This window comes from Tubulanus polymorphus, chromosome 4 (genome assembly GCF_964204645.1).
Source record: "Tubulanus polymorphus chromosome 4, tnTubPoly1.2, whole genome shotgun sequence".
Lineage (NCBI taxonomy): Eukaryota > Metazoa > Nemertea > Palaeonemertea > Tubulaniformes > Tubulanidae > Tubulanus > Tubulanus polymorphus.
This window is the reverse complement of record NC_134028.1, coordinates 6,110,012-6,133,058: the sequence shown is the minus strand read 5'-3', so window position 1 is coordinate 6,133,058 and position 23,047 is coordinate 6,110,012. Positions and strand designations below refer to the sequence as shown.

General features: G+C 37.1%; 2 protein-coding genes across 9 annotated transcripts; one reads left to right on the top strand and one right to left on the bottom strand.

Moving 5' to 3' along the window:
* Positions 1 to 1,833: 1,833 nt before the first annotated feature.
* On the bottom strand, positions 1,834 to 15,310 carry LOC141903914 (ras association domain-containing protein 2-like). The gene is made up of 10 exons (XM_074792295.1): positions 15,125 to 15,310; positions 14,616 to 14,710; positions 10,281 to 10,432; positions 9,621 to 9,849; positions 8,991 to 9,170; positions 8,239 to 8,340; positions 7,389 to 7,440; positions 7,010 to 7,131; positions 5,473 to 5,570; positions 1,834 to 4,805 (listed from the first exon to the last, which is right to left on the bottom strand). The coding sequence occupies exons 1-10, from the start codon at positions 15,162 to 15,164 to the stop codon at positions 4,724 to 4,726; spliced, it is 1,152 nt and encodes a 383-aa protein (XP_074648396.1). The 5' UTR covers positions 15,165 to 15,310; the 3' UTR covers positions 1,834 to 4,723.
* On the top strand, positions 10,984 to 19,130 carry LOC141903915 (uncharacterized). Of its 8 annotated transcripts, none has more exons than XR_012619110.1 (7): positions 10,984 to 11,097; positions 16,170 to 16,395; positions 16,782 to 16,873; positions 17,036 to 17,837; positions 18,016 to 18,203; positions 18,364 to 18,467; positions 18,639 to 19,130. XR_012619110.1 is itself a non-coding variant. In XM_074792296.1 (6 exons), the coding sequence occupies exons 4-6, from the start codon at positions 18,028 to 18,030 to the stop codon at positions 18,788 to 18,790; spliced, it is 432 nt and encodes a 143-aa protein (XP_074648397.1). In that variant the 5' UTR covers positions 16,087 to 16,395; positions 16,782 to 16,873; positions 17,036 to 17,837; positions 18,016 to 18,027; the 3' UTR covers positions 18,791 to 19,130. The 8 variants fall into 7 exon arrangements, 2 of the variants coding, with proteins under 2 accessions (XP_074648397.1, XP_074648398.1); XR_012619108.1 differs by having other exon boundaries at positions 11,010 to 11,093; XR_012619109.1 differs by lacking the exon at positions 10,984 to 11,097 and adding an exon at positions 13,038 to 13,428.
* The last annotated feature ends 3,917 nt before the right edge of the window (positions 19,131 to 23,047 follow it).

Sequence of the window (23,047 nt, the reverse complement as noted above, 5' to 3'; positions counted from 1 at the left end):
AAATCAAAGGTAAACTTACCTGAACAATAATAAATTTCTCATCACAAATATAAAACTTCTTGCATTCAAAATTCATCAGTCAGCCTACCGGTACCTGTTGGAGGCTTTTCATCTATATTACTATCATGCATATACTAACTGTCTATCATTTGCCCGATGCTTTTCAGACACCTGTTGACTTGCTGAACCCTCGGTTTCCTAAAAAAACCCTCTCGACTCAAAAGAATTTTCGGTAAATCAGACTTTTTTGCAGGTCAGTGAAGCACCATTGACAGATATTTACACAGGAAAGTGGAAACATTTTTCGGAGTAAACCCCGAAAATCAGGGGAAAATGCGACCGACGATGAATTGTGAGGTATCAAGTGTGTATATATCTTAACGATTGCACTCAAAAAAGATGAATAATTTTAGAAACATCAGTCGCCTGAACTAAATAGCTCACATTTTGGGATAGTTACAATGACTAGAAATTTGAAGATTTGATATGTGCAATATTTCTGTTATCCAGCTGGTTAATTGTGCATGCGAATTATCTACTTAAGTATCTATACTTATGTAGTTATTCGCAAACACAGGAAATTTTGCTGTCCATGTCCCGGATAAAGCAATAGGTTTACTTGTAAAGTAAGAAAGCGGAAGTCTAGCTTTTTTCAAGAATTTCTACGTTCTATATCGTTATGATGGGGTTCCCTCTGATACTAAAACTTCGATAGTTTTCATATAGATGTGTCCACCGGTCAAACAATATAACCAGATGTTCAATTTCTCACTGCCTTCAAATAGATATTTAATCGTTTGTTATATTATTAGATATAAAGATAAATACTATCATAACATAAACATATATATCAGGTTTAAATAAAGCAAATCAGTGATTTTGCTTCGTACAAACGGTATCCTTGTTAGTTACTGAAATCATACGATATCGTGGCAAAACCTCATCAAAATTCCTAATGAAAATTCATTAACTTAATTCCTAGTAATTATAGGATAGAAATTCCAAAATAGATTTCTACCTAGTTTTGAACTAGCTGGAACAATGAAGGGATTTACTTGTGGCCAGCGGGCAAATAATTGGGAATCAGCTCGTAATTGGCCCCCATAAGAGAATTAGATTAAAAACATACAAAAACTTTCATTTGAGATACATATGTACGAATAGCGCCCAGAGATATTTTCAGGCAGTTTGCCATAACAAAACTAATTTCACTAGGGTAAAGTTGACTCCAGTTTGGTAACAAAATCAAGATACAGTAGAAACTTTTCTATTCTTTAAGCAATTTCTATCGTAACCTACAACAATACATACATTACTTATGCTACATTTTGTACTAAAACTTTTTTACACAAGAGATGCGAAAATATTTTGATACAAAATGTATTCGGAAGTGTTCTGAAACCTACAACAGAGCATTTACCAGCTATTGCTTTATCGAGGTTGACACTAATGAGCCAGACACACAGCTAAAAAGGCCAGCGTATCGGTTGCCATAGCGGGTAAAAGAAACGTGAAACCTTATACAGGAAATCGTTGATTACTTTCTCGATAACTAATTCAATTCTGCGGGCACTTAATTGTCTAGCTCAACATTATGAAGGTAAACATTAGAAAATATCAAAGACTACGCTCAAGTTGTATCCCTATCCTTCGGATATTTGTTCGAATGGTTTCTCTGATCCTATTTTCTGAAGTATTTACTGTCAAACTTAGATATTGCTCTCAAACTGGACACATTTTCGTGGTTGAAAAAGATCAGACTTGAGCCGAGTCGTCTGAAGTTCTACTCCCGCCCCACCCTATGACCACTTGCATATGAGAATCACAAAATTGGATAAAAACACGAAAATCTGCAGTACAAAATAGTTTGAAGATTTCAAAAAATATTTCTATAATCTACTCTAGCTCTATATTTATTATAGACTGCTTAACATTTAAGCCGAAGAAAAAGCAAATGAAACAATCATTTTTACTGATTAATGCATAAACTTAACAGTGGAATTATGTATTTACACAAATACCAGCATGTGAAATGCGCTTTACAGAAAAGCGGAAAATAATGACATGCAACACTGTCAGTGGTTTGTTTCCCTCTTACAGGAAGCCCCTCTCCCTGCCTCTTCCAACAATTGTCTTCTAAAATCTGAGAACTTTTATACCTATATAAACTACATGACTCCGTAGAATACGACTCCTAAGACTCCGGAGAAGTAGCATTTTGGAACTCGACGGAGTGAGTGCGTGCGGACTGCGGTTAGAGTCAATGCTACCGACATCATAATCACTAACTCTATTGTACGCTTTATTCACGAGAAATTACAATCTTAAGTGTGAAACACAGTCAGGTAGCAAATTCAGACTTATATTTAGAAGCAGGGGACGACAATAGAGTTTATTATTAGAGAAATTGACTGGCGAAATTCCCTTAAACGGTTTAACAATAAAGGATCTTTGTATATCATCAGCGGGGTGAATATCAAACCTAACCGCGTAACATTAAAGGGCAAACATTTTCGCATTCATCATCTTGACTACCAATACACAGAAGGCCCATGCAGGGTACAATTGGGTTTCTATTCCTTCGAATCAGACAATTTGGCATTCCATATTCCTAGTGTTAGATATTTTTTAGTTCTAAGTTTTCAAATCAGATATGGAGAAGAATCGAGCCTAATCCTGAAATGTTTGAGGAAGTAAGCGTAGAAAAACTATTCATATAACCATGGACTCTATCTAACACGAAGAGTCCATGATATAACTATGGAAAATCTTGTCTGTTTTTAAGAGACCAAGCAATTTGCATACGAGTATCGAGTTATGTAATAAAGGAAACGCCCGGGATAAATGACCGCGTAACACCATCTTGCGAACTACCGGTCACTCGTTTGACCACGGGCGAACACAATGACCTTGAAATATGATAACTGAATAGAGATGGACTTCACAAAGAAAATTTAGAGGTGGTTTGAATTTCATTACCTAGATGCTAATTGGTAAACGGTTGGGTACGATTCATTAAATCCATACATGAGAATTTCAAAACTAAGACGCTTTCAATATTGCCAGCTGCGATAAGAAATTGTAATAAATCTGATTAATATATCAAAGTTCTCATGGACTTCAATGAACAACTAAACGCACAAAAACCTGACTCGGCTACAGCAAATTAAACTTAACAAAATAAAACAGAAAACAACAAGCGAAATGAAATATATTAAACATCTTTTCTTCATTTTCAAACATCGTCATGACCTAGAGTTATTTCAGCGTTGATACCGCAGACAAATTATCTATCATTGCCCAACAACAGGAAAATCCCCTTCAGCTCATCTTCAGTAGACTTCGCTTAAGTCGGACCTTCTGGTACTGTAAGACTCTGCTTCACTTGTGTGATAACCGAGTTAAATGTTATAACCGAGTTGGATGTTACGTATTTCATAATTAGTGTCACAAAGAATATATCAACAAACATCGGAGTTGAACGGTTATCAGCATTGATTGGATCCGACTCAAGCGGAGTCTATTGCAGAAGCTTTTTTAAAGCGGCCTAAAATTGTTATCGAATGTTAAGGAAAATTTATGACAACATTAATGCATAGAAACAGATCATTAAAAGCAGTTCTTGCATGAATAAAATCATATGTGTACATTGAGGCATTATCTTATGAATTATAAAGACCTTTCAAGAATAGATAGCTGCCTCCATAGAGTACCTGAATGACAATAGCCGCGGTCACACAAGCGTTTTTGGCCAAAAACGTTCGACCAGGCCCCGAGCCAAATCTTAGCATCGGTCAAACAAATGCACAGGTTCCGTAACGGATTTACTTCACTTTGTTTAGGCATTGTCTCGTATCGAATGAGTAGTTTACGTGTGAACGTGCTTTCTTATTCAGCACAGACCATATTTGATTTGTGACTGATCTGGACCGAACCTTCTCTGTGTGATCGAGGCTAGCGACATCACAAACTATTTAGCATTTCTTTCAAGTGATTAAGAAGTAGAAATAGGTTGATAGTGAAGATCGTTAAAGTTGTGTTTGCAGTTTAAACACCGTTTCGAGTTGAAAATATATTCACGAATCATGGAATGTTTCATATCAATAACCGATGATGCTAGAAGAAAATGCTTGCATTTCGATATAAGCCACAGAAACCGCGTAATGATTAACAATATGATACGATTACCCCAGGTAATACAAAAACGATAAATTTCTCTCTTTAAAACTAACGCAAAATTCTCAAGCTTCTTCAACATTTATAAATGCAATAAAGTACAAATCCATAAATTGCATGGCGAAATCATGAAGTTATAAAGAGAAAATATAGACTTCATTCAGGAAACTAGTAAGTCAGGGAGGAAACATAATTTGTAAACACGATTCTCGGGTTTTTCTAGACAAATATTCTACACATATCGATTCAAGAACAATACAATACAGTATGCACAAAATAACCTGGCTTATAAACCGATAATCAGCGATTCAATGATTTTAGAAAATGTAATATAAAATAATATCTTTTATAGCAGATCATGTGTGCACCGTGTGCAATACTCTTTAAATCCAAGATTTCCGATAAAACAAAAGATCTTTGCTCCAGATTTCCGCATTTCTTCGGAGTAAATTCAGTTTCTATTATCAATGCCTGTAGTCGACGAGTTTTCAGTAGATTAGTGAGATGAGTGGGGGGATGTTTTGAGGTATAGTACCGGTATATTCCGTCATATACTGCTCTCCGTCACTCGACTGTTTCGGTTGAATTCGCGAAGTCTGTCTTTCAGAATTTCTTTGATTTCAGCGTATCTGAAAAACGAACACACTCATCAAATTAAACTCTCATTAAACAGCTGGACATAAGCATAAACCAGAGGGGCTCAGGATGACCTCCCTTTTTAAATCCAACTTCCGCATTTTTTTAAAGTTCCAATTTTAGTTTTTTTCACATTCCGGAAATTTCATAAATAATTGGCCTTAAAAGGTCCAGAAAATGCCCCTATTAAGCTTCAAATTACATAAATTTAGACCCTTCAAGAACATAAAAGAAATTTCAAATATTCAGAAATGCTTGTTTGCTTTCAGCGTTTGGTGCGGATAAAGTGCCAAGTATGGCATATATTTCTGAACACCCTAGTGACGCTCCTGCTGGATATAATATTTGCAAGGTAGAAGTAATAAATGACATGTTTTGATTGAAATGCATTCACGCCTAGAGGCAGTGCGGCGTAGAAAATGAAACCATAAAGTGTTTTGAATATATCAGACCACTGCATAGAGTAAATTGAAATGCGAGATTTCTTAACAAACAGCACAGCGTCAAAAATGCTTTGATCAGCTTTTTGATGACAGATTACGATACTAGCTCGTTTCAACGTCAAATATCCGTGTCGAACCAAGCACATTTTCTTCTTTGACGTGTGCGGATTCAGAGCTGTAATAACGCGGTCAAGGTCAGCGTCATGTGGGAACTAACCTGCGCTTGATCTTGTCAATCTCGGCTTCTTCTTCGAGCTTGAATTTATTCAAGAATCCTTCGAGCATCGCTTCGGGTAATGATACGTAATTAGCTAACTGAAAGTAAGACGAAACAGAAAACTAACTCGAAAGTCTATTGACGCCCTGAAAAATAGCACGTATATTGCTTAATATCATCGACAATAAACAATGTAATATAAATCATATGATATCAAGGATCAAATTCTTATTCTTCAGGGTTTGAAAAGATCATAACTTATGCGTATGAAACCTGATAAATGAATTTGAGATGGTGACTCGCTACTCGAAAGCCTGAATTGATAGAAATCAAGTGGCAGAAAATCCATTATCGTGATTAGGGGATCCTATTCCATTAATAATGTATATCATCACCAGTGTATGTCAAAGTGCAATGATACACAATAAAACACTGTTAGAGTACTATGAATTGTACTTGAATATACATGTAATTAGGCATAATAAACCTATTTAGCTATACATATCAATTAATACATAAACTGCCTATGAAGTGCCTCTCTCTTTTGATTATGGTTGGCTTAGGGCTTAGTAGGACTTTTCTCAGATAATGTGGCGGGCACACACTATTGGGATTAAGCGCCACACCTAATTGTCGAAAAACCATCAGGCATGCAAGATGAATATCAACTCTGCGCGATTATACGTAATGGTGGTGGAAAAAATAGAACGGCTAAGTGAATGGAGTACTGGAAGAATGGTTCATTGGAAATTATGGATAAACATAGGAGAAAAGAAAACGTGTGATAGTGTTTGACCATTCTATTAGGTTAGCGACCATCGAGTCTCTGGATTAGCATAATCTTAGCAGATAAGGATGTACCGCTCATCTAGTGCCACCGATCACTTCAGTTGGAGCAAGGGGCCACAATGCTCAACCAACCAGACAGACAGACCAGAAATACAAAAACTGATGAAGTCTGGATCTAGACTCATTTTCCGCTGTCTATGTCTCATGGGGTCAACTACTTGCAATTACACTAATTAAACTGATCATTGAAAGCGAACGAACGCTGCATAAAATAGTAGTTAATGAATAGTTACATTGAATGAAAGTTCTCTCATGTCGGATTACAGAGAACTGAACTCATCAATAATTCATAACCGGTGCCGTAACCGGAGCCTTGAGAAGAACATTCCTACTGTTCAAAAACAAAGGTGGCATCATGCCAAAAAAGTATTCACCTTTACCATCAACCATGGTAACAATATGTTTCATTTGGTACCGAAGAATTAAAGCCACTAGGATGGATGGTTGCACAGTTCTTCTATCTTAATCATTCAACTAAATTACATATACCGGTAGTTCATTCTCAATCTGAGTCAAATCAGGAATCAGGGTACTGGTTGATCTTATTAAAGATGTCTTTCTCACAACATTACTAGTAGCCTGATCGGTATGAAATATGCGCTCTTCCTAACTACAACTCAGGTCACTTGCTAAGGTCGATTCACATCCACTTTAAGGGGGAAAAAGAAATTTCATAAATTTCGTTTACCTCTTGCGTAATTTCCTGCAGTGCATTTTTCTCCATAATGAAAACCTTTGCTTCGACATCGTTCGGGCCGAGAATCACAGATTCCAGTAACGGATACTGATTCTCATGGATCGGTTGAATATCTACATGAAAAAAAAAACAACAAAAATATCAAACAAACATCCATAGTTGACAATGCAAACAAAATGAGACAAAATTAATTCAAATGATTTTCATACCGATTTAGAAATGGAAGTGATTGATTTGATCGTTATTTGGTGTAAAGTTTTTAAGGAATCACGTTGTTGTAGGGGCACATTAAACTGAAACCTGCCTATGCCTAGAAGTTCAAAAATTATACACCGATTCGTAAAATCTTAGCTTGTAGTGATGTATTTACCTCCATTTTTATTCACAACAAACAAACCGAATTCATTTGGTCGGTTAATCACCTGAAATTCAGAAATAAAGAACTGTTTAAGATGCAAAATCTCATTCTGATTGAAGATAGCAAATTATAGAAAAAAAAATCAATTGTGGCCACACAGTAATTTGTCTCAATGGGACGACTACTGTGCTAGTGACCTTGGTTAGGGCTGATTGCCACGTGACGTATTCAGCATTAAGCTGCTCTAGAGTTAGGATTAGACAGATTTAAAGTAGTCAGGTGGTTATTACACAGGTTGAGTCAGGGCCATCTGATATGAGTACCAGAAGCAGTGCATAGAACTAAACACTATTCTATACATTACGAGATATCTTGCGTATGTTTTTCCATACGAAATTAATATTCACCACTAGCAACTTATATTCATACGGAAATAGCCCGAAAGCATTCGAAACTCTATTCACAGAAAGAGAGAATGAACGAGGGATTTAAAATCTGAATCGCGCAGGTATAATCGCCGGAGGCAAATGGAATGAAAGAAATAAGCTAGCATACGTGCATCTTCATAATAAGTTCACTAAGTTAACAAGCATTTTTTGCTAGTTCTTGAATATTACATTTATCACTGGGCATGAAACACTAAACTCGCAAGGCAAATACTAAGACCAACAACTGAGACTGATTTTATCAAGTTGAATATCCTAAACATGAAAAAATCATCACGCAATGAACTAACTGTCAGATAAATCAGGCCAACAGTATTTGAAGTACGGACATATTGATATCGCTGACCCTCTTATCGGCTCTAGCGTCACTTACTAAGTCATCTTCAAGCGTTGTTAATCGTTACAGGCAGACGTACCTTGAATTTCTCGAGTAACGTTTTGATCACTTCGGGTACGGTATTGGCGCTAGTTACTCGGACACTTGATATACTTCCGTAAGTCGGCGTAAAGACACTTGTCTAGAAAAACAAAAAACGGACGGAACAAGTTGTACGATATTGCAATGACTGTTATAATTGTATGTCTAAAAATGGAGATAAGCAAAAGTGTAAAATTGATCGAGATTATGATGGTAATAGGTCTATGATTATCTAAATATGGTGAATAGCCGTGGACAGATCTTGTCAGATGTCTACAGTTTTTTTTATCTCATGTTCTTTCTTAAATTTTGATGAGAAATCAAAAATAATGTGGTAATTACTGAAAGCTTATGAACTGTATATAGTAGCTAACAGCTGCAGGTGGTATACCTGTATATCCTCCCCTCTGTATTGAAACCTAATTCACGAAGTCCCCCGGGAGAAACTGAGAGTACTGATCACTCAGTAAAACTATTAATCAAAAACCTGATACTCACTAATTCATTAATCAAAATCATTGCTGACCCCAGCGATAAACAACTCATGATTAGTGAAACTAGATTGAGTCAAGGGAAACATAAAAAATTCAAGAACTTCTTTTTCCTGCGGCTATTCAAGTAATTCGAATTTGTAGTTTAGATTAATTCAATTCGTATCCTTTGTGAAAATAGGTCAAAGGCAAAATATCCTGTATTTTTAAATCTTTTTTCAGCTTCCTGTTGAAAGTATTCAGGGAGCGTGCGGCGTACCTGAAAGTCGTACAAATGTCCGTTAATTGAGCACCTATTTTTACGATTTCTCGTCAGATTCGTCGTTCTGTATCGACGTCGTATAACTTCTCCGTTCTGAGAACTCGCCGGAGAGGTTACACTCCTTTTCACTTTCATCGTGTTGCTGCCGCTGGTCGGAGAACCATTGTTACCATTTTCCTGCAATTCAGATTCACCTGATTTTCAACTGTGAGCATCAAATATTCAAATATAGTAAAAAAATCTGTTCCATTTAAGTGTTTCAGAAAGTCAAAATTTTAAAATCTCACACGAAAATGGACACTTCTTTGGGTAATTCAAGTTTTCAATGACGGGGATGGATCCAAGGGGACAAAGTAAAATCTTCAAAATCTGGCTTATAAGAAAGCTACACATCTAGTGGCAAATTGCTGCTCATTTTGTTATAGAATCACTCTATATATCAGAATATTATTCTTGTTTGTTTTCAATCAATTTTCATGGGGGAGGATCTTAAGGGCTTCACGCCAATATGTGTATAAATGCGTGCTGCCCATCTATAAATAACCTAGAACTAGGATGCTCTGCTCCCCATTCAAAATTCCTGGATCCCCCCTGAATGAGGACCAGACCATGAGAATTGTTACTAACCAGGCTCTCCTTCCGTAAGTACGACACGTCGTCGTCGTCTTGCGAAACGAAACTTTTTCGCCGAACAGGAATGTCGTCTTTCTGTTTCAAGTAGATTTGTTTTTTCACGCCCCAGTGCAACCGCAACAGGCCCTCGAACAACAATCGACCGTTGACCTCTTTATAACTGAGCTGACCGCTCTGACCACACTTCGAGTTATACGCGTCTAACTTGTTTTGTAAATCTTCCCTGCAACAACAGAGGAGGAATTTCAATAAGAGAATTGACGAAAAAGTGATCGTATCTGCATAGTACACGAATCTATCAGGGCCCATTTGCTCGAAAGTTGGTTAGAGCTAACCAGCGTATAGTTGACATGGTGATAATTGAGTGTCCATTGCTGTTATGGTATTTATCCACCAGTTTTATCTTTTACCAACCTTTGGTGGCCCCAGGATCCAGTTCCACAGTTGTGAGTTAGAGTTAAAATCAGTTCATTTTCAATGATTTAACTCAAATTTAACTTAACGGGTCAATTCTTAACTCAAAACTGTGGTGGAACTGGGTCCTGGAGTGTAAATAATAGCTTGAAAATAGACTCAATGACAAAATCTATGATTTCAACTTTTATTCATTTTTTTTACAAATGTTTTCAAAATGCTGCAAATTCATGTACTTACTTTTCCAAGCCAGCAACTGTGTAACATGCCTCTTTTTGACCGTAAGTACTGCCGAAACTGCTGTTCGCTACGACTGCTACCCCATAACCGGTTATATGCGGCCCGAATAACACCTGGTAACACGGCCGATGACAGTAAGGTAATCCTTTATGCTGAAAAAAAAACAACAACAAATTTTATTCAAATTCACCCATGATTGTTTCTCGAAAACTAAAACCCACCGAAAACCATGGGTAGATTTTTACAGACAACATTCAAAATATAGAAATCTATGTTCTATCGACCACTGTGACTCTTGGCAAGTTTTTTCTGGCTGGAGGCAGGTCCCAAAAAACCTATGATAAACAAGCCCTGCAGCCACAATTTTTTGAACATATGAGGACTAGGGTTGATAAGACCAGTGAATCTTTAGACACCCTCAAGTTAATCAAAAATTGCTTTTATTCAGTTGGGATAGTTTCATGTCAATTTTTAGTACCCCAACTAAAAATCTAGACACATTCCGGATACTAGGATACTGCCAGAATCAAGCCCTGATTTGATAAGCCCCATGTTATACGGGGGGGGGGGGGGGGAAAACGTTCAGCCCATTGGTAATTCAAGGGTTAATATAATGGGTTTATAGAAACACTCCAGCTGTATCCAGGACTGTTGATTAATGCGTATGCACGTAGATGTATGCACGTAGATATAACGCACGTAGATATAACGGTGAAGTGTGCCACAGCCTTGCATAAAATATTCACACGACAACATAACGAGGGCTACTGGCCGGTATGAATGAAGATCATAATTAAAGGCATTATCATGAACGTAGGTAGGACACACACGTTTCTGTTCATCAGCTGGTCAACGTCATCGTGTCATCGCAGTATATTATACCGACTTCATTAGAATACCAGTAACCAATAGCGGATACGTTTCTTGTATTTATGATCGGAAATGAATAAGAATTCATATAGGTACAGTCGGTGTCCATGAACCCGAGATGATTTCATTCAATAATGTGTGACGATCAATAGATTTAATCCTTTATCTCTACAAGTCCACGAGTATCCATCCTAGCGTATGAAGCAGAGTACATTGTACTAGGATTTTACTAGCAATGGACAAGAATCGAAAAAAATAAAATTTTCTTAACTTTTCTTGAATACAAAAATTATTGAAAGTAAACTAATCTTCGATGAGTAATTGAATATGGATGGTAATCTATAGGAATTTTATTGAATCTTTAGCTAAATGAGTGGAAATGACTGATTAAATTGTTTAATTTGTAGTTAAAATAGATTTTAGAAAGGTACCATCTAGCATTTATCTCTTAACTTTATTTCCCATAATTTAGGATTCGGCAAAAACTAAAATCAGAAAATATTGGATATCAGAAAAATCCCACAATTTTACAACCAAAGATTTTTAGAAGTGTATACATAAACTTGAGCAGTTTCAGCCAAATACTATAAGCAAAGCCTATAATGGTCTTGAGCAGAAACATTGCTCAAATATATCAGCCTTCTACTCAAGAACTTTCCATCTTAGGCTGAATTATTATCATGGGATCTCGCTCGTACTCATCTTAAACGGATATCGTGTATCTTCTTGAATTGTAAGAAAATTTCACTCTCTTGACTAATTACATAGCTTTGATGGGTTAGCGAAAATGGATGGTATTCTTTTTAGAAATTGGCTGAATCTTTAGCTAAACAAGTAAAAATAAATAATTAACTTATGTACAGGAACATAAAACAAGATAAGAAACAGATATAAAGCCATTTTTGGTGAATTGAGGATCCCCCACGACTGGGTTACCGGGTGAGGGGTTTATACATACGCGGGATACTCTTATTAATGTTTTACATAGACTACGGCAGTGAAGTACATGCCTTAACGACAATTCGCATATATTTCATTGAAAAATATGTTTAACGACCAGTTCTCAAGAGGAACGGAATAAAAGACTTATTTCATTCAAATAAGACTGGGTTACCGGGTGAGGGGTTTATACATACGCGGGATACTCTTATTAATGTTTTACATAGACTACGGCAGTGAAGTACATGCCTTAACGACAATTCGCATATATTTCATTGAAAAATATGTTTAACGACCAGTTCTCAAGAGGAACGGAATAAAAGACTTATTTCATTCAAAACGAAGAATGACGTTTTGTAACGGCGGCGTACAATGGGCGGCCGGGAATATCATACAATCGACGCGGTGTTCCTTAGTGCCAAGCAACTCCGTTGCGACAGGTCTTCGCAAATTTCAAATGCAGGTTACACCAGCTGTATATCCAAAGAATTATTGTAAGATATATTGAAAGACATCTATGGCCTAGAAATTTTTTTTTCATTTTCAAAGCGCCGAATAAATACATCTACCGTAGGTGGAAGGCTAGGAAATATGTCCAAATTAGGCCTAGCTATATATAAAGACACCAAAAGTCATGCGCATTATCTTCGCAAAACTTTCAAAATCGATTAAGTGAGAGATAATTATCAAGGCAGTGTCAGAATGAAAATATTTTTTCCTGTAAAGATTGGAGCTTTCTTGCTATTTGAATATTTGATTATCAATCCATGGCAATATTATTGAAGCCCCACCAAAATAAAATCTTCGACATTTTTCAAAATGTCTAGCCCCAACAACTACTTGATGAAATGGTGGAATTTAACTTGTCCCAACTTTATATAGAATTGTCCACATACATTGTTCTAAAATCCTATTTCTTTTTCATTGTTAAGACATTAGAAATCAGCTGATAATGAGAAGAAACTATCTCTGATAGCGTAACGGTTGTTAGTCATTAACATCAACAGAAGATGGCAGCACCGACTGGAGCAAATTTCTATTGCGTAGAAATTTACGACTCAAACATGATATTCAGGAGTCAGTTTTTAGGTTTCAAAAGCTTCAGCAGAGGTGTTAATAACCAGTGGAGCTAGTAAGGTCTCATACACAAGTGGACACTTCATAACACTTCAGATACCAGGACAACACTCTCATCTGGAAAATCTACAATTCGAAATATGCTTCTTTCTACAATTATAAATCTGTAGTCTTTGCATGGGAAAAACAACATAGAGGACCTCTACATCAACATCTACTCGAGAAAAAACCACCCAAAAAATGTTTCTGGACCATTTACCGGGTACGCGTGGAAAATGACAAAAACAAGCCAAAGGCAATAATGGTTATTGGGCTCGGGCTTAAACACAAACTCCGAAATTATGGATATGTTGTACGGGTACTGATATCTAGGGCCAATAGCCAAATGTTGTCAAGACAACTTTATGAATTCGACCCCACTCCTCAGTTATGAGGTCATCTTCAAAGTCATGTAGCTGAAAAGCAGTCTTTAGTGCCTAGTTTTGCCACTAGGTGGTGCACTGGGCCCATCTTTTGCACTGCACAACTAGACCCCCATATTACCCTAGTTCAACGAAGCTAAGTAGCTAAGTCAGACACGTACATACATAGACAGACAGACAGTACATATGGAAGCCAGAGAACCAAAAACATAGAAAATAACAATCTTTTTAGGCCTATAGTTATTTCGAAATCTTCATGTAACAAATGAGGCAACCATTACCCCCAATGAGTCAGTTTAGGCCGGTCGGTAGATTGTTAACCCTTTCAGTGCTGACTAATCAATACCCTATAGTGCTGGAGATAAATTGAAAATTGAAAATTTTGAAAAATTCCACCCTAGTGTGTCGAATAACGGGAATACCACTTGAATAGTGCGTATACACCGCAGTGCAGTGTATTGTTAGTTACTAATATTTCACTATGTTTGACAGGCGCGACCATCATTAAATACAGATAAAAACTAATTATATCAATACACCGCAGTGCAATGTACTAGCAAAATCCATCATCAATTCATACACCGCACTGCGGTGTAGACGCACTGAAAGGGTTAAGAAGTTTCCAATTATAATGTACTTCGCCTTGAACAAGAAATTATCTGTGTACCCCGCTAATTTTGATCAACCATCCAACTATATCTGTTCTTCAATTTGTGTTCTTCAAGGTGGGTTTATAAGGGACGCTGAATCAAAATGAACCAATCAGGAAAATTCCCTAGTATTCACTATCAAACAAGTGACTTGCAGCACGACTAACTTGGTCTGATTTTAGACGTATAAACTAGATCTCGTTTTGAAATACGTCCATGTTCTGATAAATAATCACACTAATCAACAAATGAATTAAACATTCTGTTCAACTTAGAAATAACAGATGCCTCTGAAAAACTGCCGATGAGGAGGATTGTTTTTGACTAACGTCCATTGAAGAGCAGACTTCTATAACATTGCTTACACATGATCTTACCTCGGCATGTTGACCTGGGTTCAAAACCTTTCCACATTCTTCACAGCGTAGACACTGCCTGTGCCATTCTTTACCCAGTGACGTTTTTCTTTCAGCTGTTGAAAAAAGAAAATGGCAGAAAAAATAATCTCACAGTATCTATGTAGGAGGGGGAGTTAAACATGCAAAGATCTGTGCTTTCTCTGAAGATGGAGGGGTTTCTTTTTTTAGCCAAAGCAAAAGCCTGCAGCCTAGTCTGAATACCAGTCGTTGTTACGAGTTCCCTACAACGGGTTGTGTGGGGAACGACGGCTAGGTAGCCTACTTGACTACCTGGTCAGTGGTCCTGTGTAGCCCAGCTAATTAGGCCAGGGAAGGTTTTCACTATATGTACCGGGGGTGATGGGATTAGTATAACTGATAGGTCGTTCTAACAAGTGTTAGTCTGAATAGGGTTTATTCAGCTGCCTACTCTAAGACTTTCAGATTTTTAGTTTTGTTGGATTTGGAGGGAGTGGAAAATAACTCACCAAAATATACCGGTTTTCCACATTTTTGACACGTAGACATGTTTATTACAGTTATGTTAATTCGCTCATAATCTGCCTGAATACATCACTCATGCTTCAATCGGTAAACTATATCATAATAATCAATACACAAATATTAATTGAGTAATTATTAATTATATTCAAGTGTAAAGCCATGAAGTGTGATTTATACAGCTTGGCACTCATTCACAGCCATCGGCGCCTGAATGGCGATACCTAATGTTGGGTTCCGCAGACAAATACCTAATGTTGGATTCACTATGATTTAGAAAATCTCTAATACTTAAAATGAAAAATACTAACCGGAATGCTTCCTAGTTAAGGCTAAATTGATACCTTGTTTCTCCGCTCTGCTGAGCTTAAATGTTGACCCGGCCGGCCGCCTATCTACCCTATACATTACTTTTTTTAAAATCGTGATCAATTTTACCATAACAGACCCGGCCGCTATAGAAATGAACTGTTTATTAATTTTATCATATTTTACAAAAATGACCCGGCCGGTGCGGAGAAACAAGGTATCATTTTTGTTTAGCCAAAGCTTAGTTGTTTATTCAAATCTTTAACTATATCACAATCGTCATCTTCAGGAATACAGTATTCTTGAAGATGACTACAGTTTTAGGATATAGTACTCTAGTGGTGGGATTTCTTTCCCACGCCGGGAGAGTAGTTTATCCAGGTTATTGGGTTCGCTACTCTGCTGTAATAACCTAATCAACCGGTTCTCTAAAAAGGTGCTCAAATCGCATATATTACCCATTATGATAGCCCACCTATATTCGATTTTGTTAGAAAATCACATATATACTAGTGCTTTCAGTATATTTTAAACTAACAGCGTCGTTTTCGCGTCGGCGACTCAGAGTGACTATACGTAACCGACAAGTTACGACCCATTTGATTGATAAATTGTGACTGATCAAATCGATCGTAATCACATCTCTTTAGTGGTTAAAGGCAAATATGAACACACACGCACGAGTTTTTACTAATTGGAATCTATCTTTATAATTCTTTTCAGATCATGATAGCTTGAATAGATAAGTCGATAAATCCGTTAAAATGTGGTGCGATTCATACTGCGGGCCGGATGGTAAAACGACCATACCATCACAGAATTGTGGCACGATATTTTGTTGCGGGAATAACACGTATAAATATTGTTGCTCAAACGTATTGGAAATAATCCCAAGAAGATGGAATTATCCGACCAGTGGCAGACGATCAAATGTGTGCATCGGTGATCTGTAAGTATTTGTAAATTGGTTCAAATTGATGATTAAAAACATCTGATCTGTTTAATCACGAGCGCAGTTACCGAGTCATCATCTTTCATCTAATATTCATGGCCGTAAGCTACTGACTATTTCGTTGATAAGTTTAAAACCCATTATAAACAGAAATAAATCGAGATTAAAAACGAATTTTATCTATCAACAATTATTATCGAAATACGCGAGGTTTTGAACTCTCGATCACTAGAGGTCATTGATGAATCAAATTCGTTTAATATCTTACATATAGTCTTACGTCTTAATATCTTACTTCAGTAGTGGGGTTTTAGACTTATTATCTATTCTCCACGTCATCAAAGTGTGGCTATTCTACTGTTTCGTTTATCTTTTTTTATTAGATGGTGGGTTTTCGTTTTGCCTTTTGCGATTATTGCACTGGTATTCAGCATTGTGTTTCCATTGGCATACAAATACAAAAGACAGAAATTGGGTAAGTTTATCGGGTACTCGAAGAGATCCTCTTCGTTTTAGGGCATGGTTCGATCGGCGGAGAGGTTCCTTGGCATAGTCGAGTATAATCTAGTCACCACATTGAAGGAAACCAAGTTTCACGGTCAGATAATTGAGAGGTGTTGCACTTTGCTTCTTTCAGTGCCTCCGCAAATACAAGGTATGTCTCGTAACCGAAGTTCGACGTCACGAATGGCAAATGCTGATGTCATAGGTGCCGCTGGACCACCTCCACCAGCAGTTTATTCAGTGGGTGAGACAACCTACCAAAATCGAGGATATCTTCCAGAACAGTCTTCCAATCAGGCAGAAAACTTATCGGAAACTATTTAACAGCCGATCGGAACGATACCGATAACTATAATGAAACAATTATAACAGGATTGTGCAAAGTGAATAAGTAACCGGATAAATCCTTCGACGTTAAGGGAGGGAACATGTAGGAAAAACAAAATTGACAATGTGAGACGCCTGCAGTGTGCCTAGTCTATCTATAAAGAGAACTAATAAACTATGAATCTCCAAATCATATGGCGTTTCGTCGGTACCTTCGCTATTCTTTTTAAGGGGCTTAAAGATTTCGTTGTGATGATGGAATACTCCATTCGACCGGTTTTCTAAAAAGGAAATCGCATACTTTGTGTTGTTCACTTTTATGAATCTTCACAATACAGCTTGATTTCGTAAAGAAATCACGTAACACCATATGTCACCCGTCTCATGTGAGAAATGTTTATTAAATTTTTATAGCGGTAAAAATCTACATATACGTAAAAAATTGTCACATGATGTCTCACATGTTTTTCTAGTCTTTGTGATCAAACTTTGTATGTATTGAGAATAAATTAGTTTCTCTGCAGAATTAACTTCCTACTTATTGCGTTACACAGTCTTTTTATACTTAGAGGAGAATAGCGTGAATTCACCCGAATCAGAGTGACTGCGTAAGTACCGAGTAACTGATGAATTTTATTTGAGAGCAATGATAGCAATTTAAGTGGTTTAAAGCAAACATAAAGACACACACGTGAGTTTTTTCTTAACTAATTAATGATTGCGATTGATTTTCTTTTTTTCTTTTTGATCACGATACTATATTGATAGGTAAGGTTATAAATTCAGATTACAGATAAGATGTGGTGCGATTCATACTGCGGGCCGGATGGTAAAACGACCATGCCATCACAGAATTGTGGCATGCAATTTTGTTGCGGGACGAACTTGTATAAATATTGTTGCTCAAACGCGATGTACATAATATCCGGAAAATGGAATTACGGCGGAGAATCGAATGTGTGCCTTGCTGATCAGTAAGTATTCTGTAATTTGGTCGAAATTGATGATGAAAAACTAGATGATAAAATGCCTCATCGAAATGTTCACTTTCGAGTGTAATTACTCAACCTTCATTATTCATCGCAAACATGACTTCACAAGAATGAAATATTTTATTGATCTTTCTTTTATTAGTTGGTGGATTATCGTTTTGCCTATTGCGATTTGTGCTGTTGTGTTTACTATTATATCCATAGTCGCGTTTCTACTGGTACGCAGATACAAAAGACAGAGATTGGGTAAGTTGGTCGTGTACCCAACCAAATTTCCTCTTCGTTTTGGGGCATGGTTCGATCAGCGGACAGGTTCCTTGGCATGGTCGAGTTTAGTCTAGTAATTACACTGAAGGAAATTTCCCAGTCACACGATCAGATGATTGAGATGTGATGCATTTTTGGCTTTTTTTTCAGCGCAAATACAAGCTATGTCTCATAACCGAAGTTCGTATACACGAATCACAAATGCCGCTGTCCCAAGTGCCCCCGGACTGCTACCACCGGCTTATGGTACGGGTGACACCACTTATCAAAATCAAATATACCCTCCAAAACAATCAGTTTAACGGTCGATAAGGACGATATCGTTAACTAAAATGAAGCAGTACTAAAAATTGATTATACAAAGTGAATAAGTAACCCGCTGAATCCTTCGATGTGAAGGGGTGACATCTGAGAAAAATGAAATTGACAATGTACGCTTTTCTATCTATTTTACAAAGAACTAATAAACTATGAATCTCCAAATCGTTTGGTGTCTCATCGGTACCTTCGCTATTCTTTTCAAAGGGTCCAAAAGTTGCGATCCTAGAATATTCCATATGAACGTTCGGAAAGGCTCATGAGCTTAGTGTTAAACCTGGTATCTAAAGAAACTCATTTCTTGCATCCGGATGTAACACAAGGCGGTTGCAAGACTAAAGCCGGGCGTAGGTCGGCCTTGCGATCCGACGCGATCGTCGCGTTGCGTCACAGGTGGCCGCGCAAGTCGGTTGTGATGCGGCTGTCAGCGACTGTGTGCGACTAGTTGCTGCCAGTCGCAACAGCACGCAGGTCGGTTGCGACGGTCGCATCGCGTCGCAGAAAGTAGAACATGTGCGACTCATTGCGACTGGCGTCGCTGGCAGTCGCAACCCGTCGCTGGCAGTCGCAAAGTAGCGTAGGTCGGTGAGTCGTTGCGACGCGATCGTCGCTGGCGGTCGCAGTGAGTCGCGTCGCAGTGAGTCGTAAGCCGTCGCAAGGCCGACCTACGCCCGCCTTAACGCTCTTCACGACATCATCACCTCGGCTTATATACTGTACTTAATACCTGTGCTGTCTAGAGAAACCAGTAGATCATAAATGAGGTTGGCAATCAAAAACAAATCACTCGATAAATGAACGAATGATTAATAGAGAATTGAGAAATAGGCAGATATAGACCACCTTATCACATGAAGTTAATTCATTGCAGTAGTCGCTACATTTATTTAGGAGGTAGCCTTTAGTAGTCCGTGTGAATATGTCATCACGGAAAATAAGTGAGGTTGGTAACGTGAACTTGAAATTCTACTTTTGTGGTTGTGTTTAACACTACTTTTTTTAAAATCTTGAAATATGGGTTATTTTCCCTATATATATTTCATTAATTCGATTTGTGTGTTGTCATTCCCGCAACCTGTTTACAAAGATAAGATATACAATTGGTTTCAAGTTCACATCCGTGCTGTGGATTTGTTTCGTTTTTCATATATATGTCTCACTTAATCATACATATATTCAAAATATATCGGTTTTCTACATTATCTTATGACACGTAGACATGTTTATTACAGCTATGCAGATTTGCTAATAATTTGCCTGAATTTATCAATCATGCTTCGATCGGTAAACTATGTCCTATACAACTTGGCACTCCTTCGCAGCCATCGGCCCTTTCCGCAGACTAATACCTAATGTTTGATTCACTACTGAAAAGTCAAGTCCGGAATACATCATTGAGCTAGTAGTTTATTCAACTTTTCGACTACATCCTACTAGTCATCTTCAGGAATACAGTTTTCTGGAAGACGACTACCGGAGAGGATAAAGTAATAACTAGTGTGGGATCGTCACAATACGCCGTGACGAGTGTTTCATCAATGGTTAATGGATTCGGTTGATTTCGTAAGAAAATCTCATGACAATAGTGTCGCGACTCATGTGAGAAATGTTTTTTTCCAATTTCTATGGCGGGGAAACTATATATGTAAATTTTCACATGATGTGCCACATGTTTTGAGTCGTTGTGGTCAAACTTTGTATTCAGAATAAATTAGTTTCTCTCCAGAATTAACAGAGTGAATTCCTTTTTTATGTCTTTTGTACAGTCAGGGTAACTAGTGTTTCAATAATCCAATTCATCAGTCACTATTTATCAGATGGGCCGTAACTTCTATGTGCATGCACAGTGAGGAGTTGACAAATGTGAAGATCTGCGTAGTCGCTCTGAGTTGAATGAATTCAGGCAAATTTTGTTTAAAGTTTTGCTTTGTTTCCGTTGGCCCATACTAATAAATATGATTAATTAAAATCTAAAATAATCATTCTTGCTCAAGTTGGTAACGCCTTGACTAAGATCTCCCCAGAATATATACAAAACCATTCTTTCGCCGGAGATGCAAACTCATCTAGAGACATAACAATCATATCTGTTCACCTGAAATGCCCCTTTTCAAAAATTGAATAGAATATAGAATATTTTATTGCTCACAAAAGTACATTTGCTTAGAGCAAAAAGACAATACAACATGAATGTCAATACAATACAATATCAATACAATATCAGGACAATATCAGAAGCAAAATTATGTTGTATTTTGGATCGACGATAGGTTATAACCAAGGCTAATATATAACCAAAATTACACTACACAGTTAATGTGCGAAAAAAATGTTACAGCAATATCATTCAAAATGTATGAGGCATCTTCGTATAAATAAGGCAAGCTTTCGGAGTTTTACATCTGATGATCTTAATAAGTCTACAAATTTATGTAATTGTGGGTTATCTACAAAGTACGAGCTAAAAAGGTATCGACGGAAATTGGCAAAAAACGGACAAACAGATATAAAATGAAATTTGTCACAGACAACTCACATATTACATTTTGTGCAAAGTCTGTTCACACGTGGGACACGGTTTTACTAAACGGTGGTTCGAACATCGAAATCTACAAAGGGTTATCCTTATATCGTTTGACAATTGAGTAAGATAAGTTTCAAATCCCCATTCTGTTTTGAATATCTTGTATGATTCAGCAATACTAGAAATATTACATTGATACCTCCAATATTGAATAAATTGGTCCTTTAATCGTAGTGACAGACTTTGCGCTACATAATCGGGGTTATGCGGGGTTTTATCGTACCAAAAATGTCCAATACCGTTTGTTATAAGCGTGTTTTGGATAAAAACTAACCAGTCATGGTGGGAACCACGCTCCACAGACTTTAGTATTGCATGCGATATTTCAGATGATAATTTATTGCTATTGCGCAGTTTAGCCCAGAACTTAATTAATCTAATTTCTATAATAATTTCAAGTGGAAAACGCCCTAACTCTCCATACACGAAAATGGTAGGAGTTGACTTCTTTAGCTTTAAAATGTACTTAAAAAATGTCAATTGAATCCTTTCTAGGATAGTCACATTTTCAAATCCCCAAATTTCACATCCGAAGGTAAGAATAGGAAGTACCATACTGTCATATGATTGTACTGCAATATCAATTCCGAGGGCATGCTCTTGAACTTTATTTAGGACATAAAACAACGCCTTGTTTGCGTGCTCTGCGATAGATTTTCTACAGAGGGTGAATTCACCATTTTTATTAAAAATAATGCCTAAATACCTAAAATTCACAACTACCTCGATCTGATGGCCGTTTATGATTATATTTGGTCGGCGGCGGCCTTTCCTTTTCTCAAAAACTATAACCTTCGTTAATTTTTAGGTGCCATTTCTGACAGTATTCAGCCATTTTACTTGCTAATATATCTGAAGGTTCTCTGGGTTCTCGGCCAGTAACACTGTATCATCAGCATAAAGTAGTACTAAACGTTTAAACCATATAGAGTTGTCAGGTCTAAGAAAATCGATACTCTGGCAACCTTCGTCTTACTAATAGATATTGTTCTATATGTCATTAACGATATGTCTTTAACAAATATAGAGAATACTATCGGAGAGAGGTTTTCTCCCTGTCTTAAGCCCGTAAGAGATTCAAAAAAGTCAGATGTCTCCCCATTAACTTTAACACAAGACTTTGCAATTTCGTATATGTTATAGATTACGTTGAGAATTTTACCAGTAATTCCCGAGGTTATTAGTTTGTGTCACAGGGCTTTGCGGTTAATAGTGTCGAAACATTTTTGGAAATCTATAAACATGCAATATGATTTTTTTCCCATTTGCAAAAAACAGATCTATTACACTCTTCAGGGAAAAAATATGATCTAAAATACCATGTTCCTTTTTAAAACCGGCCTGGTTCTTTAAGAGTATATTATTCACTTCTAAATATTGATTTAGGCGCTGATTCAAAATATTAGTAAAAAGTTTGCTGAGACAACTAAGGAGGGTAATCCCTCTATAGTTGTCAGGGGCTTCACGTTTTCCTTTACCCTATAATATAAATAATGCCAACACCCCAAGGTCGTGGAGTGCCCAATGTTTACACGGATAAGAAACAACTGGTTTCTTATAAATGTCTTATCCGGGTTCATAAGTTACCCGTGACGCAAATAGCTACTTTTCGAATAATCTATAGGTCATTAACGCCAACGAACACAATATCAAGAAA